At 38.3% G+C, this 19,741-nt stretch overlaps 5 protein-coding genes and 1 non-coding gene across 7 annotated transcripts; 3 read left to right on the top strand and 3 right to left on the bottom strand.

The window, feature by feature from the left end:
- Positions 1-2,843: 2,843 nt before the first annotated feature.
- On the bottom strand, positions 2,844-5,133 carry LOC17888050 (UPF0503 protein At3g09070, chloroplastic). The gene has a single exon (XM_006293784.2). The coding sequence runs from the start codon at positions 4,902-4,904 to the stop codon at positions 3,048-3,050; it is 1,857 nt and encodes a 618-aa protein (XP_006293846.1). The 5' UTR covers positions 4,905-5,133; the 3' UTR covers positions 2,844-3,047.
- Positions 5,134-8,524: 3,391 nt separating this feature from the next.
- LOC17889932 (probable anion transporter 3, chloroplastic) lies at positions 8,525-11,818 on the top strand. Its single transcript, XM_006293964.2, has 8 exons — positions 8,525-9,218; positions 9,871-10,097; positions 10,275-10,629; positions 10,720-10,764; positions 10,850-10,996; positions 11,087-11,224; positions 11,350-11,383; positions 11,500-11,818. Exons 1-8 carry the CDS (start codon positions 8,781-8,783, stop codon positions 11,667-11,669), a joined length of 1,554 nt encoding a protein of 517 aa, XP_006294026.1. The 5' UTR covers positions 8,525-8,780; the 3' UTR covers positions 11,670-11,818.
- A 368-nt stretch (positions 11,819-12,186) lies between these two features.
- LOC17888327 (steroid 5-alpha-reductase DET2) lies at positions 12,187-13,345 on the top strand. Its single transcript, XM_006295709.2, has 2 exons — positions 12,187-12,694; positions 12,769-13,345. Exons 1-2 carry the CDS (start codon positions 12,302-12,304, stop codon positions 13,159-13,161), a joined length of 786 nt encoding a protein of 261 aa, XP_006295771.1. The 5' UTR covers positions 12,187-12,301; the 3' UTR covers positions 13,162-13,345.
- A 157-nt stretch (positions 13,346-13,502) lies between these two features.
- On the bottom strand, positions 13,503-17,349 carry LOC17888450 (acetyl-coenzyme A carboxylase carboxyl transferase subunit alpha, chloroplastic). 2 transcript variants are annotated; one of them, XM_023784995.1, is made up of 12 exons: positions 17,139-17,349; positions 16,523-16,935; positions 16,340-16,414; positions 16,102-16,209; positions 15,849-16,009; positions 15,640-15,754; positions 15,408-15,562; positions 15,264-15,315; positions 15,118-15,186; positions 14,947-15,024; positions 13,688-14,872; positions 13,503-13,597 (listed from the first exon to the last, which is right to left on the bottom strand). In XM_023784995.1, exons 2-11 carry the CDS (start codon positions 16,859-16,861, stop codon positions 13,712-13,714), a joined length of 2,313 nt encoding a protein of 770 aa, XP_023640763.1. In that variant the 5' UTR covers positions 16,862-16,935; positions 17,139-17,349; the 3' UTR covers positions 13,503-13,597; positions 13,688-13,711. The 2 variants fall into 2 exon arrangements, with proteins under 2 accessions (XP_023640763.1, XP_023640764.1); XM_023784996.1 differs by having other exon boundaries at positions 13,522-13,611.
- A 282-nt stretch (positions 17,350-17,631) lies between these two features.
- Positions 17,632-17,704, bottom strand: TRNAE-CUC. The gene has a single exon. It is a non-coding gene; the product is annotated as a tRNA-Glu (tRNA).
- On the top strand, positions 17,650-19,693 carry LOC17888300 (OTU domain-containing protein At3g57810). Its single transcript, XM_006294869.2, has 8 exons — positions 17,650-17,853; positions 17,935-18,100; positions 18,211-18,295; positions 18,387-18,450; positions 18,901-19,006; positions 19,097-19,151; positions 19,231-19,284; positions 19,403-19,693. Exons 1-8 carry the CDS (start codon positions 17,832-17,834, stop codon positions 19,547-19,549), a joined length of 699 nt encoding a protein of 232 aa, XP_006294931.1. The 5' UTR covers positions 17,650-17,831; the 3' UTR covers positions 19,550-19,693.
- Positions 19,694-19,741: the final 48 nt, after the last annotated feature.

Below are 19,741 nucleotides of genomic sequence, written 5' to 3'. Positions count from 1 at the left end.
AGATATGGAGTATTTAAACAGCTTAAATCCGCACTTCAGTTTGATTTCACTAATTACTCTTCAACAGAAGAAGTCAAAATCATGTTCCCTTGGATTGGATATGAATGAAAGGTTAGATAACCGTACATTATCGATAATATCATCAGCTTCCAGATTGATTGATTTATTTAGTAATATATAGAGAATACGTAACAAGTATTGTCCCGATTTTTTTTTTTTTTTGGTATGAGCTAGTATTGTGTCGATTTGCTTACATAGTTCTATATAAGTATTAAAAAGTTGATATTACGTCCCTTGCTAATTGATATGTGTGGTTTGCGACAATATTATTGACTAATGTGCTTTGTTTAAACTTGACTAATGGGTTATCCAATATTACATATTGCAATATTAATTTCTTATACATTCATGCGAAATTTCATGACCTTCATGTACATAGTTGCATATAATATGCTTGATGAATAATGTAGACTTAAAGTGTTGTCAAACGCGACATTTGAGATATAAACTTCATATCAAGAATGTGTTTTTATTTTGGTGAGACGTATACGTCTGAACTTTGAAGTAGAGTAGTATATAAAAAGACCACATAAACTTTTTGACATTAGTTTCGATAGATGGCCGAATTGTCCATTTTAAGTTCATACATCTTAATTCCTTAGGGTATACATAATACATTTTTCTCCTTCTGCTTCACTCTATTTGAGTATTTTATTTGTGGTACATGAGTATTAACATGGCAAAATCGAACTCGTCTAACCCCAAATCAAACCAAAGAAAGGATCAAAACCATTAACATATTCGGTTTATATATATATATTTGTGGTTCATTCTGTTAAAAATTAAAGTACTTTCATATATAATATATATATATATATATATATGCTCTAAATCTACATACAAACCGGTACACTTATTACTACAAACATAACTACTAGATAGGATATGATCATATGAATTAGTCTCCAGGTAATCTAACTACCGGTTCAAGATATATCTGTATACATGTGTAGCAAATATAAAAATTATATATTAGAAAAATCAATATGTTATAGGTATTTAGACAGTGGATTCGATGGCCACATACGTATTTGTTAAAACTTAAAAGTGTCTTAGAAGCTGTGTGAAGTGAGGTGGAGATTAGAATGCTTAGAAACTAAGACAGTAGAAATAAGAAGTTGAGAAATGGCTTTCATGTCGTTGTAAACAATGACCCCAACAAAGACAGCCTCTTCTTGGGTTTGTTTTAAAGCTAAGGCTACAAATACATACAAAAATGCGTATCAACTTGGACGACACCGTTTTGGTCAGACATGATCTTAAACAGTTTTTATTACATAATTTGGTCAAATTGGTCATTAAGTATGTTTTTGCCGTACGGGAGATGTCTCAGTTAAACCACTTTTAACTCGACAGATGATTTGCTGAACGGTCATGGTTAAAAATGGGTAAAGTGTCAATCACCTCCACTTTGTAGTTAATTTGTTATTGTCATTTTCTCAACAATCTTTGAAAGCAACTCTTCCTTTTAGAGAACACTTAAAGTCCAAAAGACAACAACGTTACAATTGAAGTTCTGGAAACATCAAACGTTAATATCAAAAGTTTTCGTGGATAAAAATATAATTCTCATCAGCTTGGACTAAAAGGTGTGGCCATACCAACTTGAATAACAACTTCAAATTAATCTTGTTAAACTCTTTTACTTTGTTAGTGTGAGATGGGCTAACTAACAGACTTATAGGCCCTTAAAATTAAACGAATGAGCTGGGCCTGACGTAAATTGTGTCTTTCTTTCAATAGAATGACCTCTATAGACAAAACAAGAGTCTTACCATGTTATATCATCAAACGATATAGATAACAACATGTTTAGTAATTGTTAAGGGGTAGAAATCTCTCAAGTCGTGCGAGGAAGTCATCCTAGTGGGATATATATCAAGCAGATGAACATGTAGATGAAATGATATATCATCTTACTTATACCCACAACGACATGGTGTCTTTTCGAATTCATTCTTCATTGGAAACTTTACTTTCTTTAGATTTTATAGGAAACGATATAGATTAACCAACAGACAGGGTTCATAGATAGTCTCTCTCTCTCTTTTCTCATCCATTTGGTGAATTTGCATACTGATCTTTGCTTCTTTTGTCGCTTTGAGTTTCAATTATCTTTCCTCATATAGTCATATCAAAGAGTTTATGATTTAATTTGTTTTCCTTAGGACCTTAACATAACCCCAAGAAAGATATTTATTTTTTTGCACTATGACCTCCAAACAATTTTGGACTCATCCTGCTCCCACGGGATGTTCTTGTCTCCTTAACATTTCCTCTCTTGTTAGTTTCTTGTCTCCTTAACATGTTCCACGGACCCAATACTTAAACTTTTGTTTCTGTTGATGACAAAAGCTTTGAAATTAATAATCCAACATATAGTTATGCTATTTTTTTAGCTGTACATATGATTTGAAAAAGCAGTACTTACAACTTTTTGTTTTGTTTTGCTTCGTCTATCACATTACTGATAAAGCCTTTATTTTTTTCTTTTGTTAAAAGGAGAAACCGAGAAAGAATTGTCGCTTTTTGACTTATGATTTCAAATCTAAAATTTATCAGTAAGGTAAGGAAACCAAATAATAGACAGATTATTTAGTTGAAGCGTTTTGCGAAATTTTCGGATGATCATATTCATATCCTCCAAGAATTTAGATGTATTGTCGTCTTAAAGCTAATTCAAAACCGAACCTTCTTTTGTCCATGAGTTGCTCCTGATTTAAACTATTGTAGTATATTCAAATCTCACATGTCATCATTGCTTTTTCCATTTTCTCAAAAACACATGAAACTCCAATCATATTATACTATTAACTGAAACTTCTGTATACATCCATTACCAAGATGATTGAGCAACTATATGTATCCCAACACACGTATCAGACTGAAGAAAACTGAAAATCTTTGAACATGTTTTGTCAAATACAACTTCGCCACACTTATTCCCAACTACATCTAAAAAATGACTCGAGTCCATTACAATGCTGTCAGTAAAAGTTCATAACATTTCTACTACCAAATGGTTGAGAAGCCGGAACAGGTCGGTTCGTCGATGCTGTTGAATTGCTGCTTCCTCGCCGCCTTCCTTTACTCTGCGTCAAGTAAAACTTGAACATTTCATTCTCAATCTTACTAACCTTCTTCTTCCCACTAGCATATCCGTCCACACTATTCCTTTGAAACCCTCCTCCATTGGTACCGGAACTTCTCCAACTCACACTACTATTGCTCCTAATCATCTTCGGATCAAACCCTTTTCTCGTTTCTACATTCCACGACCCTGAAAACGTTCTATCCACACCACTTCTTCCTTCTTGTTCTTCGAATTTGTTCCCATTTTTCCGATGAAGCAGCCCGAATATGTTCCAACTCCATCGAGATTTCTTTGTCCCCTTCTTGTTGCATTCCATAGTCCCTACATTTTCTCGGACACCCATCTCAGAGTTCTCAACAGAGCAATCGTCTCTCAGTGAATGTGAAATCGAGTCTTTGGCGTTTGAAGCAGACAGTTTCATTTCATCTATTTCAGCCACAACAGAGGCTGATAACTTCCTGGTGGAGCTACAACGATCAAGACTCTTCCTCCGTCGTGAAGATGAGTCGAAGTAGTACTCTCGGGTCTGTGCAGATCCACCAGGAACAATCTCATCCACTACATGTCCTGGTACTAGTGATGGAGAAGGCGGTGGCTTTTCCACCGGGATGTGCGTATCTGACCGGAGAACATGATTCCTCACCGGAGAATCTTCAACTACAGACAACATCGAAGTCATTCGCGGCGGAGCACCCGTTCTTCCGATGAAATATCCATCCCAAGAAGCACGTGGCTCATCAAACGAGTAACGAGGGTCGTCCACCGAAACCCTACCGGCGTCAAGCGAGAATCTTCCGGCGTCAATTGAGAACCTTGGATCTGTATCACACGATCTTCTCCCGTAACCATACTCAGCGATTTCAGACTGAGTATCTCTAAGCTGCCTCCCAATTGACTTCTCCACCGGTAACGCGGCGGATCCGGCACCGAGATTGCCGGTTCTATGCTTCTTAAGCTTCTGCCTTTGTCGCCATTTCTGCAGTTTCTTGCTGAACACTGACGCCGCTGACCAGAAACTCCCAGCAATCTCTTTGAAATCTCTGTTTGGCTTCTTCGTCGTCTGAGGATTAAACTCCATTTCAAAGTCCTTCACTTTCTCAATCTCCTCTTCTTCAATTTCTTCTTCTTCTTCTTCTTCTTCGACGATTTCGTCGATTACGCTTCTGGGTTCCTTCAGATTCCCACAAGTAATGTCCTTAACTATTTCAATTTCAGTTTCGTCCTCGAAAAGAGGCGACTTTATTACGGAATTGATGTTTTCGAGATTAATCTCACTTAAACCCTCTTTGGTTTGAGAATCATTATGCTCGACGTCTTCGTGAAACAGAGACCAAAGAGTGTTCCTAACCCTAACATCACAGGATCTTCTCTGTGGCTCAAACGCACCCAAAGTTAAAGCTTCGGCCTTTGTCGCCGAGAACGACTTCGTCCTCCGAAGTTCCTGAAACAACAAACCAGAGGAGGAGGAAGAGGGTCTGAAGATAGCCTTGAGAGCGGCGGAAGACGACGGCGGTTTCCTTGAAGAAGACGCGATGGAGATGTTCTTTCCGGTGGTGATGTCTAGACCAGAGAGACGGTCGAAGAGACAAGAAGGGCAAAATCCGGTGAAACGCTCATCCGGGTGACGATCACAAGAAGTAGAAGGACGGTGAGGCTGCGGCGGATGTGGCGGCGGAGCTAGAGCTAAGGCTGACGCAGACGCTGCAACTGGGTTGTTGTTGTTGTTGTTTGCGGGATTATTCATAACCATAACCACCCGTGGCTCATATCGGTATACGTAGATGAGAGAAGAGCTTCTTCAGAAGTAAAAAAAACGTCGATTGATCGAGAGAGAGTGAGCTGAAGAGAGCCGTTTGGGTTCCTTAACGGATAGTGACAGAGGAAAGAGAAAATAAAGAGGGTGGATTATGGAGTTTATAAAAGAAAGGGGAGTGAAGTTAGAATAAAGAGAAAAGATTAGGGGTCACTTTAAAAATAAATCATTATCGCCAGTTCCGTTGTAAAACTTTTTAGCAGTGAGTGAGCGAGTCGTACTAACACAAGACACTACTACTACTACTACAGAACAAGGCAAGTCTAGGGGATCTCGCTTGTTAAATGACTGTTACGCCCCTAAATTTACTTCTACACTACCTAAGAAATGTAAGACCATCTTTGTTTCTTTTGTGTGTTTACGATCTTTGAAGGGACAAAGCCATTTTGTCTGTCAACTCAAAATTTCGAGTTTTCACACTTGTTATTTTTATGATTATTTCGAATTTTAAGCTATCTTGTGTTTTCAAATTAATGGATTCATAAACTTAGCTGTAACCATCTAAGAAAGCAGACCGTCTTTGTTGTACTTCAAGCATTTGTGTTTTGGCTACTGTTTCTCTCTTAGATTCGTCCTTGTCGAGAAGAAATAGATATCATTTGTAAGCAGTAGAGTTGATATATTTTTATACGTTGTTCGATATATCTTTATGTTCAATCCATGTTCCGGCTGGTCTACATTGTAATTCCATGATCCTATATATATCTTGGCATAGTAAGGCTAGCGTCATGTATGTATATGGGTTAGTATGTTGTTTTGTATGAATGGAATGGAATACTCGTAATTTCGGTTAGCAAAACACATTTTCAAGAAGATATATTTGAAGGTTTTATTTTAATTTTACTTTGGGGAAAAAAACATGAATAGTTTTTATACTTTAAGGGGGAAAAAAATGCAAAAGTCAGGTAATATGTATATAGCTTGAGGATGTTTCTGCCATTACTTTGTTCACTTTATAATCACATTTCGCTTTCTTTGTTTTTCCTTTTCTGTCTTTCTCTTTAAATATATTTGTTTTTCTGCCTTTCCACTTTCAATTTTGTTTTAGCTTTTTCTTGTTCAATTGCTCTTTTTGTTTTCACTACCTTTTGCCTTTTGAGCTAGAGAACACATCAAATAATGCATGTTTAAATAAGATGTGTTTTAATTATATGAAACGTACTTTGAAACATTTTCTAATGTTTCATGCACAATCACATTCGTATCTTCGTTGAAGTTCTATTAAATTCACACACGTGAATAGTATCATCTTATATTACAAAACAATGAGCAACCACGTAGCTTTACGATTTAAAATTTTTGAAAACAGAAAAAGAAAATAGAAAAAAATAATAATAGAGAACATGAACAAGGGCGTTGGGTAAGCACCGACGGCGCACGAGGGGGAGTGATGAAGATTGAAGAGAGTTCCCGACGTCGGTAAGTCACGAGTTTAACCAGACTCGTGTAAACTCCGGTTCCTTTTTTTTTTTCTGGTTTTCTCACTTAATTAGCACACGTGTCTCTGATCCATTATTGGGCTTATCTTCGATCTATTTGTTTTTATAAGAAAAATGTTCATCAGTTGTTCCTTCGTACGTAGGTTTTATAGTTTTTTTTAAAGAATAGGTTCACTCTTCTTTTTTAGGTGTTGTAGGAGTTTTAATGGAGTTTTGGAATCTTTCATTAACTTAGGAACGAATTTAAAACACGTTAGAGGTAGTGTGTGGTGACCTGACCCCTGCCATGTTGTGAACTAGTCGTAGCATGCATTACCACTTTTATGATTTTAAAATAAGTATAGCCCCTAATTATGAAGTTTATATAGATTGGAGAGAAACACGAGCTTATAGTTTATAGCCAGTTTAGGCCATCTCATGATCTCATCACTACGTACAAACTATTCATATACTTAAGTGGAAATCCTTTTATATTTTACCATCTATCCACATCACATGGCAATGTGACATCATGTGTGATTGTATGAATACGACTACAAAGTCTATATGTAACCTGTCTCCAAATATGTTTTAAAGGAAGTATATATTGTAAACTGGTTGTTTTGACGAAATATTCTTATTTTGGGAAAAGAATAATAATCTTTGTTTGGTTTTTGAGATAATAACGGAAGTTGTAAGCCATGCATTATGCATATATACATTGCATAGTAATGAAAGTTCATAATATTAGTTACATTATTCTAATTGCCGACAAAAAAAAAAAGTTACATTATTCTAAATTTGCATATTTATGAAATCACGTCGTAATAGTAAAATCACCAGTGGATGATGATCTCTGTAGAAGTAACCAAAAAAAAAAAAAAAAACTCGGTTACTTACTACTATAATAGCGTAATTAAGAATTCTAGCTGCTTAAATTAAACTCCTTACACGATTGAATGTCACATTATTTTATAAAGTACTTTTAAATCGAAACTTAAAATATTTTCTTTCATGGTATCAGCCTCAGATAATAAACTAATAAGACGTGAAAAACTCTTGGACTCTTGGTGATTTCTATTAGGATAAGGCATGATGCTTTGTCTGAAACTCAGGCGCTCATGAATATAAATGTGATTGCGATTTAAATATAGTAACGATACAATTTGGATGTGATATGAAGGGAACAAAAGTTTGCTACTGTATTTATTTTTCTTTCCCATTTTGGACCACTTTTAAATAAAAGTTTGAGTTACGTCGTTCATAATTTCGTAAGTAAAAGAACGCTTTTGTTTTTCTTGTTTTTTTTTTTTTTCATTTAACTATATATAGTTTTCATTACTTTTATTCACACATCATACTATGCTCCAAAGTATTTATTTTACCTCTTCACAGTAGATTTAGACATATGGTGAATAGCTCGTTGACTTATTCACGTAGACACTAGACAGCGATTGTATTGACTTATCACTTATGCAGTAGTATTTTCACTTACATACACTTGATCGATCAAAATAAGACAAATCCGAAGCAAATATTTTAAGAACAAATGTTGCTTCAATTAAGGAGTTTATCAACTTGGTATTGATGATAAAAGATCAAATATTCAAATTCTACTACTAACCCAAGCCAGAATTTTTATTTTTATTTTTTTGAGAAATCTTTGTCAAAAAAGATTTTAGAACTCTCCTTTTTTCCTTCATACTTGCATACCTTGTACAATATTAACACACAATACAAACTTATAGTGACTTTTTCTAGTAGAGAAACCTTAGAGCATCATCAATGCAAGAATATTAAAAATTGATATTATGATTTGTTTAATAATTTAATTGAAAATTGAGTCTCTTCCACCCATATTTTGTTCTTATATAACATACCATATCTTAGGTTTTAAGTGTATTTTTGATTTTTATTTAATGCTAAATTAACATAAGAATACTCTAAAAGCTCTGCACTGAGGATGGTCTTAGCACACTAGGTTAATTATTGACCTTCACGTAAATTTCTTGCTAGCAAAGAAGTTTAACAACTTAGACTCTAACTAACACTTCTAAGTTTTCTTCATCTAACTAAGGTTTTCCGACCACTTCCTTGAGTTACAGTATCATATATAGGCAAAAACACACTTCAACAATTGGGCCTTAAAAAAACTTAATCGGCCCACAAGACAAAACACAAACCCCACTTCTATTTGTTAACTTGTCTTCTTCTTCTTCCAACATCTCTCACATGCGACCTAGTACGACCACTTCCTCTAATTTTTCCAATCTTCTTGTTCTTTCACCATCTTCTCATTATTATTATTTGTCTCTAATCATCTTCTCCTGTCTTTGTTCTTCTTTTTCACATCATTATTGGAATGAAAGTTTGTTATTTCTTAAAATAATAACTGATGGGGATGGCGGCAACACCGTTGGTAATACCTTTGCAACATTCTTCATCTTTATTGAGTTTCCGTCGGAATCCACTCTTGACCAAGATATCCCTTCCACGGATCGGTTTCGGACCCCGGGAAAGTCATATCCAATGCGATAATATACGTTCTGCGTGGAACGCGTCTCAGAGCAATGGGAAAAGAAGAAGTGAGTTGGTGGTGGCGGCGGCGGGAAAGAAAAGAAACAAATCGCCGGAAAGATGCGCGGCGGAAGGAATACTGATCGAAGGAGGAGAGACGGAGGCGGTACCGATGATGCCTGAAAGGATCAAAGTAGTGATCTTGATGGCGTGCATGATGTGTTTGTGTAACGCCGACCGAGTTGTTATGTCAGTGGCGGTGGTTCCACTTGCCGAGAAGCTTGCCTGGTCGAGTTATTTCTTAGGGGTAGTTCAGGTACTTTCTTAATCTCCTAAATATTCATTTTTTGTTTATGTTTGTTTATTCATTAGCTCTCCTCTAATTACATTCTTGATCCGCGTATCTTTGAAGTAATCAACTTTACATGCGGACGAAGATTTCAAGATTTATTACGGATTTAAGTCTTTCGTAAATTCCGTAATTGTATTTATAAACTTACTTAAAAAAAAGAATATCGGGTGATTAAGGAATATGTAAGGTGTTTGCATAATTACTTTATTAGAAATAAAAATATTTGATATTGGAGTGGTTGTTGAGAAAAAATAGTAGGTGTGGATTGGTTTCAGTCTTCACCTTATTGCGTGTATGTCAAACTTATCACCGAATCCTACGTTTATGTTGTGGCGGCCGTGTGGTCACATTGGATTGTCCCCTTTTTAAAAATATATTTGTTTCAGATGTTTTGTGTGGCTTTAAAGCTAAAAACAAAATCCAATCCCTCAGCATTTTGGAGAAATTAAATTCCAATACTTAATTTTTGAGTCGTTAATTATTAGCTAGATTAAAAATTTCTCGTATATAGACTATTTGATAAGTACCACTTAACATTGTTTGGCTAGCTGCTAACTCTATATGGTGGTTTTAGTAAAACGTACTATGGATTGAAACTTTTAATTTTATTTTGCAGTCCTCCTTCCTATGGGGTTACATATTTTCATCAGTCATTGGAGGAGCACTAGTGGATCGGTATGGAGGAAAAATTGTATTGGCTTTTGGTGTAGCATTGTGGTCCTTAGCCACTCTACTCACTCCTTGGGCAGCTGCACACTCGACCTTAGCCTTATTGTGTGTCCGAGCTTTTTTTGGCCTAGCTCAAGGCGTTGCATTGCCCTCTATGACCACCATTCTCTCTCGGTGATTAATTCCTTTATATTCAATATCATACATTTTGAAAAACTGAAAACTATGTGAAACTTGATTGTGGAGTAGAATATCACATGCATGCATGTAAACACATCATATACGTAGAAATTGGTGTTTGAAACTATCACAACTTAACTTGTATGCATAACGTCAAGGTGTACTGTTCAGGTGGTTCCCAACGGATGAAAGAGCGAGTGCGGTTGGTATATCGATGGCCGGGTTTCACATGGGTAATGTCGCGGGACTTCTGTTGGCGCCACTCTTGTTATCTTCTATAGGAATCTCTGGTCCGTTCGTTCTTTTTGCATCCTTAGGTCTATTGTGGGTGTCAACTTGGTCAACCGGCATTACTAACAACCCACAAGACAGTCCTTACATCACCGGGTCAGAACTCAGGCTTATCCAGGCTGGAAAACCGGTTGACCCGCCGACCAATTCTACAAATTCAAACCCACCTTTGCGAATTCTTTTCTCGAAAATGCCCACTTGGGCGATCATTTTCGCTAATGTGACTAATAACTGGGTGAGCTTGAGTTTTGATCTTTGGACGTAAGAGCAATGCCTTATCTTCTTGTCGTAAACTCACACGGTTTCCGTTAGTTGTTGTTACCAGGGATACTTTGTTCTTCTCTCATGGATGCCTGTTTACTTCCAAACCGTAAGTAGAGATTGTTTCCTGTTTCGGTTTAGTTAAGAACTAAAAATATGATGCTTTATATCGATGTCTCTTGTTCGATCCACAGGTGTTTAATGTGAATTTGAAGCAAGCCGCTTGGTTCAGCGCAGTTCCATGGGCGACAATGGCAGTGACAAGTTACTATGCAGGCGCAGCATCAGACTTCTTGATCAGAACTGGTTACTCTGTAACCTTTGTTCGGAAGGTCATGCAGGTATACTTAACAAAAGCCAAAAAAACAAAAAAAGATTAAGTTTCTCATATTTTAACGGGAACTAAAGTCCCGGCTTTAAAATTGTACCAGTCTATCGGATTTATGGGTCCAGGGTTGTCTTTGCTCTGCCTCAACTACGCAAAGACGCCTTCTTGTGCAGCGGTTTTCATGACCATTGCGTTGAGCTTGAGTTCCTTTAGCCAAGCTGGGTTTCTCCTAAATATGCAAGTACGTTAATTATAAACCCTTTATAAAACCATTCATGCCAAGCTTGAGTTTGATCAGTAACCTAACCATTTTGGGATAGTCTTGAATCTCTCACAACATTGTTTGGTTTCTCATCGTGGAAACAGGACATCGCACCGCAATATGCTGGTTTCTTGCACGGTAAAAATTGTTCAACATACATATATTGGATCCATTTTATTCTAGTTGTTTTTGCGATATTGTTTCTTGCTGAAAAAGTTAGGGGTGTGTGTTTGTAATTTTGGTGTGGGAGACAGGTGTTTCGAATTGTATAGGCACGTTGGCAGCGATCGTAAGTACAATAGGGACGGGATATTTCGTGCAATGGCTCGGCTCATTTCAGGCGTTTTTGACATTAACGGCGTGCCTTTACTTTGTCACCACCGTGTTTTGGCTCATTTTTGCAACCGGAGAACGAATTTTCTAGATCCAAAAAAAAAGCTTTCCTTTTTTTTTATATATATTTTTTTTACACGTTTAGATCTTCTAAATAGGATACTACCTACCACCTGTACATTATTTTCGTGCATGCTTCCCCAACGCCAACTGAGCTATAAATTCAGTTTTGTTCAAATGGTTCTTTTGTCTTTGCCCCCAATGTCCGCATAAGCAATACGTGGCGAGTCGACATCACGTTTTGTGGTCAACAGTGGCTTCGAAATTCTGAACTTCATTACACATTTTGACTTTACTATAGTATACGTTTTAGGAAATGTATCAGGTCATTTGTAACATATGTTGTTAAGAGCATAGATTATCATTAGAAAACATCGTGATATTTTGCTAAAAAAAATAGCAAATCTAACATTTGTAAAAAGATTCACCCAAATCTCTCATATTTTGGCTATTTCTTCAAAGTATTCCATTTTTAATAAATTTTTTTAGTCAAGTTAAAGTAAAATGGAATAAAAAAAAAATAATATAACCTTTTTTTTATTGTGTTTCATCACTCCTTGTTGAGATGTATATTCATCATCGTCACTCACCAACTCCTGTATATGTCATACATGACTCCGCCCGTAGAGATCTGATCTTTTCCCCAATTCAAAATCCATCAAAATGGAAGAAATCGCCGATCAAACACTCTTCCGGTACTGTCTCCTCACTCTAATATTATCCGGTCCACCAACCGCCGTCGCTCTCAAATTCCTCCAAGCTCCTTACGGCAAACACAACCGTACCGGATGGGGTCCGTCTATATCTCCGCCGATTGCTTGGTTCCTCATGGAGAGTCCGACTCTATGGCTCACTCTCCTTCTCTTCCCCTTTGGTCGTCACGCCCTCAATCCTAAATCACTCATCCTCTTCTCTCCTTATCTCATCCATTACTTCCACCGCACTATTGTTTACCCTCTTCGTCTACTCCGCAGCTCCTCCTCTGGAAAAAGTAGTTTCCCGATCAGTATCGCCGCCATGGCTTTCACCTTTAATTTACTCAACGCTTATATTCAGGTACCGGTCTAAGCTTATTCCGGTTTGGTTCGATTGTTTCGGTTTAGTAAAATTGTACTCATGATTCTGAACAGGCGAGGTGGGTTTCTCACTACAAGAACGACTACGAAGATGGACTGCGGTTCTGGTGGCGGTTTATTATCGGTCTGGTTGTTTTTGTAGCCGGTATGTGGATTAATATCACGTCGGACCGGACTTTGGTTAGATTGAAGAAAGAGAACCGGGGAGGTTATGTGATACCGAGAGGAGGCTGGTTCGAACTTGTAAGCTGTCCGAATTATTTAGGAGAGGTGGTAGAGTGGTTGGGCTGGGCAGTTATGACTTGGTCATGGGCCGGGATTGGTTTTTTTCTGTACACTTGTTGCAATTTGATCCCTCGCGCACGTGCGAGTCACAAGTGGTACATTAACAAGTTCAAGGATGAATATCCCAAGACCCGAAAAGCTGTTATTCCTTTTGTGTTCTAGTCTCAACTTTTTTTTTCTTTAGTGAATTTTGGTTCCAAACTTTTCAGTAATTTGTTTTTTTTATAGATCTTATGTTTGGTATTATTCAACACAACAGTTCAAAAAACTGTTTATTATTTAGACAAATCTATAAATATTAAAAGGTTTGAGCACATGAGGAGGGAAAAGTGTTACGTATGTCAAGTGAGACTTAAAAGACAAAACTAATGTTCTAACGAAAGAAGACATAACAAATACAGAAATGAATCAAAAGAGAAAAGTCAAACAGCAAACGCTTGATCCAATCCAGAAATCATGTTCCAGAAGCTAAACTAGAGAAAGCAAGGCTTTTTTGAGTTGCTGTTCCTCCACTAGAGTTTATATCTGTTTTCTCTTTGCTTCAGATCGTGGAGGATATAGCCTCTTTACCAGGGAAATTTGAAAGAGCTTCAAGATCCTGCGAGTTTGTGTCTTTGTGTTAGTTAGCATTTGGTTGTGTCTGTCAATGAATTCAAAAGACGGTGTTTGGATCAGATCTTTGACTTACAAACAAAATGTCTTTTTTCGTGCTTTAGGCGAAGCTGGGGTTAACCATCTCCGATTTTCCGGATTCTGAACTATCTTCGTCGTCGTCGTCGTCATCTTCCTTCACACTACCGTCTGATTCCTCTGCCGCTAGTTCACGTGCAGCTGCAAGCTCCTTCTCGAGCTCCTCTTGCTTTTGCTGCAATCCCGACATACTCAGAGTCTCTGCGATCTTCTGCTTTATCTGTTGCTCAAGTGCCTCGATCTTCTGACTTGCCTCGGTAACACCAGGGGTTTGGCTCACCTTTGCGGTTTCTACTTTCAGCAACTCGATCATACTCTTGATCTCTGGTGTCCTCACCACCTCCGCAATCTTCTCCGTGATTTCTTGGTTCAGCTTTTCAAATTTTTCTTGAAGATTTTCGGATGGAGCATAGGTCTGCTCAGCCACATCCCTCAGATTCGGTTTCATAGCTTCCAGCTCCAGACCCATTGACTTAAACACACCTGCCATCTCTGCTTCAACCTCCGCTTTCGTCTTCAAAACTTTTTCTTTTAGTTCATCTGGTAACTCTTCAAAAGATGAAGCTCCTGAGCTCGCAACCTCAGCTTTGATCGCCTCAACCTTTTCTCTGATTTCAGGGCGGTCTACAGCTTCCTGGAACCGCTTATTGATCTCCTTTTTCAGTGAAGTAGCTTCTGATGCTGCCTTGGCTCTGGAAAAGTCCCTCAGCATGTTCAGCTTAGATTTTAGGCTCTCGTAGTTAGGCGCGTCGGTCAAACGGGTATTGAACTCTTCCTTAAGCTTCTCAATTTTCTCGATTAGAACCGGGTGCATAAGATGCTCCTCTGAACTCGCTTTCGAGAACTCTTCGCGCATTGCCGTTAGTCTCTCCTCCAAACCTACTGCTCTTGCAGCTTCAGTGTACTCGTCATCTATCTCGGATTTGAGTTTCTCAATCATTTCATTAAGAATTTCACTCGAAGGCTCTTCCTCGGAAGATGTCTCCTTGGCTTTCAGAATCTGCTCCTTCAGCTTGTCTACCTCGCCCTGCAGCTTCCGGCTATCTGAAAACACGGCTTCCCTCTTCTTCATGTTGATTTTCCTACTTGGCTCTATTGGTTCACCCTCTATGAACACTCCAATCTTTCGGTATTTAGCCATCCTGTGCTTCAGCAGCTCATCCCCACTCATTTTTCCAAATTCCTACAAAATGCCCAGAAAAAGCTTAGATTTTCTTTCTATCTACGTCCAGCATTGAGACAAATAATTATGCCTACATTCATGTTTTCGTTGATAGCAATCTTTATCTGCTGCGACGTCCATGACGGATCAGCATGGGCACCACCAAGCGGTTCCTATACAGCATGTAAGAGAGTAACTCAATGATCCAAAGCGACAAAGGAGGTGTAAGAGGCAAAAAAAAATAAAGTAAAGGTAGAATCAGTTACAGGAATGATTCCATCGGCTACATTAAGCTTGACCAGTTCCTTGGAGGTAATTCTAAGCTTCTCAGCAGCCTGCGTACAAGAGTTTCATTTTGTAACTCTAAATTCTACATGATCACTTAAATCGAGTAGCAGAAAAGTGTACAGACCTCAGGAGCAGCCTTGGAAGTCTTCCACAAGATCGCTGCACAGGCCTCTGGACTGAGAAAAGCAAAATAACAGACGTGATAAATCAATCTGTAGATATATGTATGATAATGATATCATCATATCTCATCGCGGGAAAATTTTACCTGGCAACATAGAAAACTGCATTTTCGAGCATCAACATTTTATTCGCACAGCCAATGGCTAGGGCACCACCAGAACCACCTTCCCCGATGACAATAGAAAGAATCGGCACTTTCAGGCCAAACATTGTCCTCAGATTGTTGGCAATCGCTTCACCCTATTATACAGATAAGCAAAAAATGTTATGCTGAGGATAAACCAGTACACTTCAAACAGAAATTATGTTTCTTGTACCTGTCCAAGTTCCTCGGATTTGAGGTCTGCATAGGCTCCAGGAGTGTCGATAAATGTCACGATCGGAAAACCGTGATGGTCTGCATAATACATCATCCGAAGTGCTTTCCTATATCTGTTGTAGACATTACAGCAATTTGATAAGAGGGTTGTTGACTCTGAATGTTTCTATTTATCTACAAACTAGGAAGCTCCTTGCGAAAACATACCCGTGAGGAGTAGGCATACCAAAGTTACGCATTATATTTTCTTTGGTGTTTCTACCTTTCTGGTGACCTATGAACATATATCGTTTTCCATCTATGGTTCCAATACCCGTCACAATTGCAGGGTCATCATACCCCGCTCGGTCTCCATGAAGCTCCATAAACTGAAAAAAGAACAAAGAGTCCAAAGATGAAAAAAAGAAAAAAAATTATCCCCCATGCATGACAAAAAAGCCTTACTAATGAGAGACCAGACCTTGTCAGTGATGTTATGTATATGATCAAGGAAAGTAGGCCGGTTCGGATGGCGCGCAATGTTCACACGTTGTATCGGAGTGAGATGAGTGTAAAGGTCTTTCAGTGCCTGAGATTAAAACAATGGGCTCAGTAAGATGTCGTTCCCAAACAAATTGTATATACATTAACGACAGATCTGAACGGTGGGTCTCTTTTAACCATACAATGGAGAACCAACCTATAATTTTCATTTTTACCTGTCTATACTTGTTCTCCAAAGTGATAATCTGCTCAGTGAAGTCCAATCCAGTTTCATTCGCCATCTTCCTCACCTGCATCACAAGGACCAAAAATGTCAAAGAGATAACTACACTCCCCACAAGTGACATGGGAATCCAAATTAAGATGCAAACACATGATTAGTATTCTCTCATTCGTACATCGACAATCTTCTTCTCCAATTCGACTAGTGGCTTCTCGAAATCCAAAGTGACAGGCTTCTGACTATCCCCCAAAGGCTTGAACTCAGAAAGGTACGACAAGACTCCTCCTTTCACATTGGGGTCAGGATTTGCAGGCCATGGATGCTCAAATTTCTTACCTTTCTTGAGCCGAGCTGTCACCGCCAAGCCCTTTCTTCTGGTGGTAGTAAACACCGCTCTTCCTAGAGTTTTCAATGGCACCCCATTAACACCATTGGTCGAACTACGCAAGTAATCCGAAGCACAAGCAGAAGAAGCTCCGCCTAATGCTAGTGATGAATGAGACATTGAAGCCATTCCTTGTTCCCGATAGCTGAGGTTGATATCTTCAAATTGATTGAATGGATCCACTCCAAACAGATCTCAATCCTCTAAATAACCAAAACCAAAGACCAGAATCAATCAGCGGAAAATAAAAAGCAATCATTGATCACTGAATCGACAAAGAGATTAAATCAAATGGGTCAGATTCGTTCCACTGCTCCATTTTGAGTCTCGTAAACAAACAAGCAAATAAACTCAAACCCATCAAGAACAAAACAAACCAACCCCAGCTCAAATAATCAAACTTTACCTCAAAACACGATGGAAAAATCAGAGATCCAAGACAAATAGGGGGCAGAATCAGAAGAGAATGAAGGAGGAAGGAAGAGAAAGCATCGAAGAGATCGTCGTTTTTGAAAATTGAAGGAAGGTGAACAAGTGTTATGCGAGTGAGTGAGCGCGTGGATTTTGTGTGGAAGTGTTTCGATATTTCTTATGCAGATTGGGAAAAAACACACACACAGCTTGGGTCCTTTGTTGCCAATTGCCAGAATTTTCCGGTTGGTCGTTAAACCATAAAGCTCAGGCTTTGCTCTCTCGCACGTGCCCACGTGACACCTCCTACGTGTGAGATTTGATACCTATCACTTATATTTGTTTGCATTTTTATAAACGAAAACTATAGGTTTTGGATATGTTCCGGTGGATTTGGTGGGGTTAGGTTATGTAGCCGGTGACGTTTTTATTGGACTAGTTCTTTTGGCAAATTAATCAGACAGCCTACAAAAACAAAACAAAAAACACTCCGTTGCCGGGACTCGAACCCGGGTCTCTCGGGTGAGAGCCGAGTATCCTGACCAGCTAGACTACAACGGATTTGTGATTGTTTTGATTCACTATACTATTTATCCTACAGAAACTTCCATAGCTACACTTTTGCTCTTCTTCTCTTCTTCAAGTCCAAATTCGAATTCCCCTTATCTCCCTTGCGCTAGAGATTACCATGGAGCTCAAACCTTCCAACAGTAATTACTTCATTTCTCTGCTCGGTTATACAAAGCCTTTGTCCAACACAATCACCAATTTCTGGGATTTTTTTGTCGCAGATTACATTCTTGAGCAGCTGAGAAATGGGTTCGCTCGGTTCGAGCTTGTTGCTTCCCCTACTGCTTCTGTTTCAGATACAATCTACTCCACTTCCCTCCCTGCTTCGTTCTTGAGCGCCACGAAGGGAAATAGCTATGTATTCTTCGCCAGAATCGGTTCCTCCATGTATGTTTTGTTGTTGTTGTTAATCAGCTCTTAAACCATTGAATTAAAAATCGAGTCTTTCTTAAAACCCTTTACCCTAATCAGCGAATTTTTCCTGTTTTCATGTCTAGGAATCGGTCTCCTGCAGCGAAAAAGGTTGAGCAGTACGCTGTGGATAGAGTTAAAGGGGATGGACGATGTCTGTTTCGAGCATTGGTATTGTAGTTTCTGCTTTTTCTGTTCTAACTTCTATGTGTTCTTACTGAGGTGTCCTGAAGAAATGATGTGATGTTTCAATGTAAATTAGGTGAAAGGGATGGCCTATAACAAAGGTGTCACTCTCAACCCCCGACGAGAGAGAGATGATGCAGGTGACTATAAATGATCATATAGACTTGTTTTGATGTTTGTTGTGCGTCTTTTAAAACTAAGAGGTTAAACTGTAATGAGAGTACTGAGTTCGGGGAATTAAAAATGGAGTTTTCCTTTTCAGTCTGTTGTTAGCCTTTTAGATTGAAAAATGATTTTTTGCTGCTCTGGTCTATTCATTGTTGAGAATGCTTATCTGTTGTTCATCATGTTTCTTTATGGCAAAATCTTGCATTTGTTCCACAGATGAGTTACGAATGGCTGTGAAAAAGATTGAACTGTGTTGAGATTGCTAAGTTTGGGGAATCAAAATTGGAGTTTTTTTTCAGTCTGTTGTTAGCCTTTTAAGTGGGAAAATGTTTTTTTTTCTGCTCTGGTCTATTCATTGTTGAGAATGCTTATCTGTTGTCCAGCATATATTTGTAATGCGAGAACTTGCATTTGTTCCACAGATGAGTTACGAATGGCTGTGAAAGAGGTTATATGCAATGATCCCAAGGAAAGGGAGAAGTACAAAGAAGCTTTAGTGGCTATCACTGTTGATGAGTCTCTGAAACAGTGAGTCATAGAAATTTATTTACCCTTTCCCGTTTTATCAGCTAAACGACTATGTTTCTCTTAATCAACACATTAAACACATTTCTTCAGCTATTGCCAGCGGATTGGAAGACATGATTTCTGGGGAGGGGAGTCTGAGCTACTAGTGAGTTCCGACACCCATTGTAAACGCAGAACTGCCATCATAGAGAAACGTTCTAATGTCAATGTTTTGTTTTCAACAGGTTCTTTCTAAGCTATGTAAACAGCCAATCATTGTCTACATACCCGAGCATGAGGTAATGGTCCTTTGAGTTTGAGTCTTCAGTAGACAAGAAATTGGTGTTTCTTTTGTTCTAGTAAGTCAGGTCTCAATTATAGTCGGATCTTGAGTTATATTTGGTTTTGGTTATCCAGCACGTTAGAGGAGGGTATGCGTCGGGTTTTATACCGATCCAAGAGTATGGAGCTGAGTTTCGAGGAGGCTGGGGAAAAGGGAAGACGAACAAGAATGTTGTTAGGCTTCTTTACAGTGGTAGAAACCATTATGATTTGCTTCGTTGAACCAAATATATATATATATATTTTTTTGGACTAAGAACCAAATATATTTTTGCCTCATTTCTTACTTGAGAATTCCGTTGACTCTATTGATGTTGTTTCGAATTTTGTACCTTTAAACGTATGTGTATCGTCATCTCATCTCAATGACAGTCGTAATTTTAGAATTGAAAGTAAATTTGTTTCTTAAAAGCT

The sequence above is a fragment of the Capsella rubella genome, unplaced genomic scaffold (assembly GCF_000375325.1).
Source record: "Capsella rubella cultivar Monte Gargano unplaced genomic scaffold, Caprub1_0 scaffold_4, whole genome shotgun sequence".
In the NCBI taxonomy this organism is placed as follows: domain Eukaryota; kingdom Viridiplantae; phylum Streptophyta; class Magnoliopsida; order Brassicales; family Brassicaceae; genus Capsella; species Capsella rubella.
Note: the sequence above shows the minus strand (reverse complement) of the source record. Positions and strands in the feature narration are given on the sequence as shown.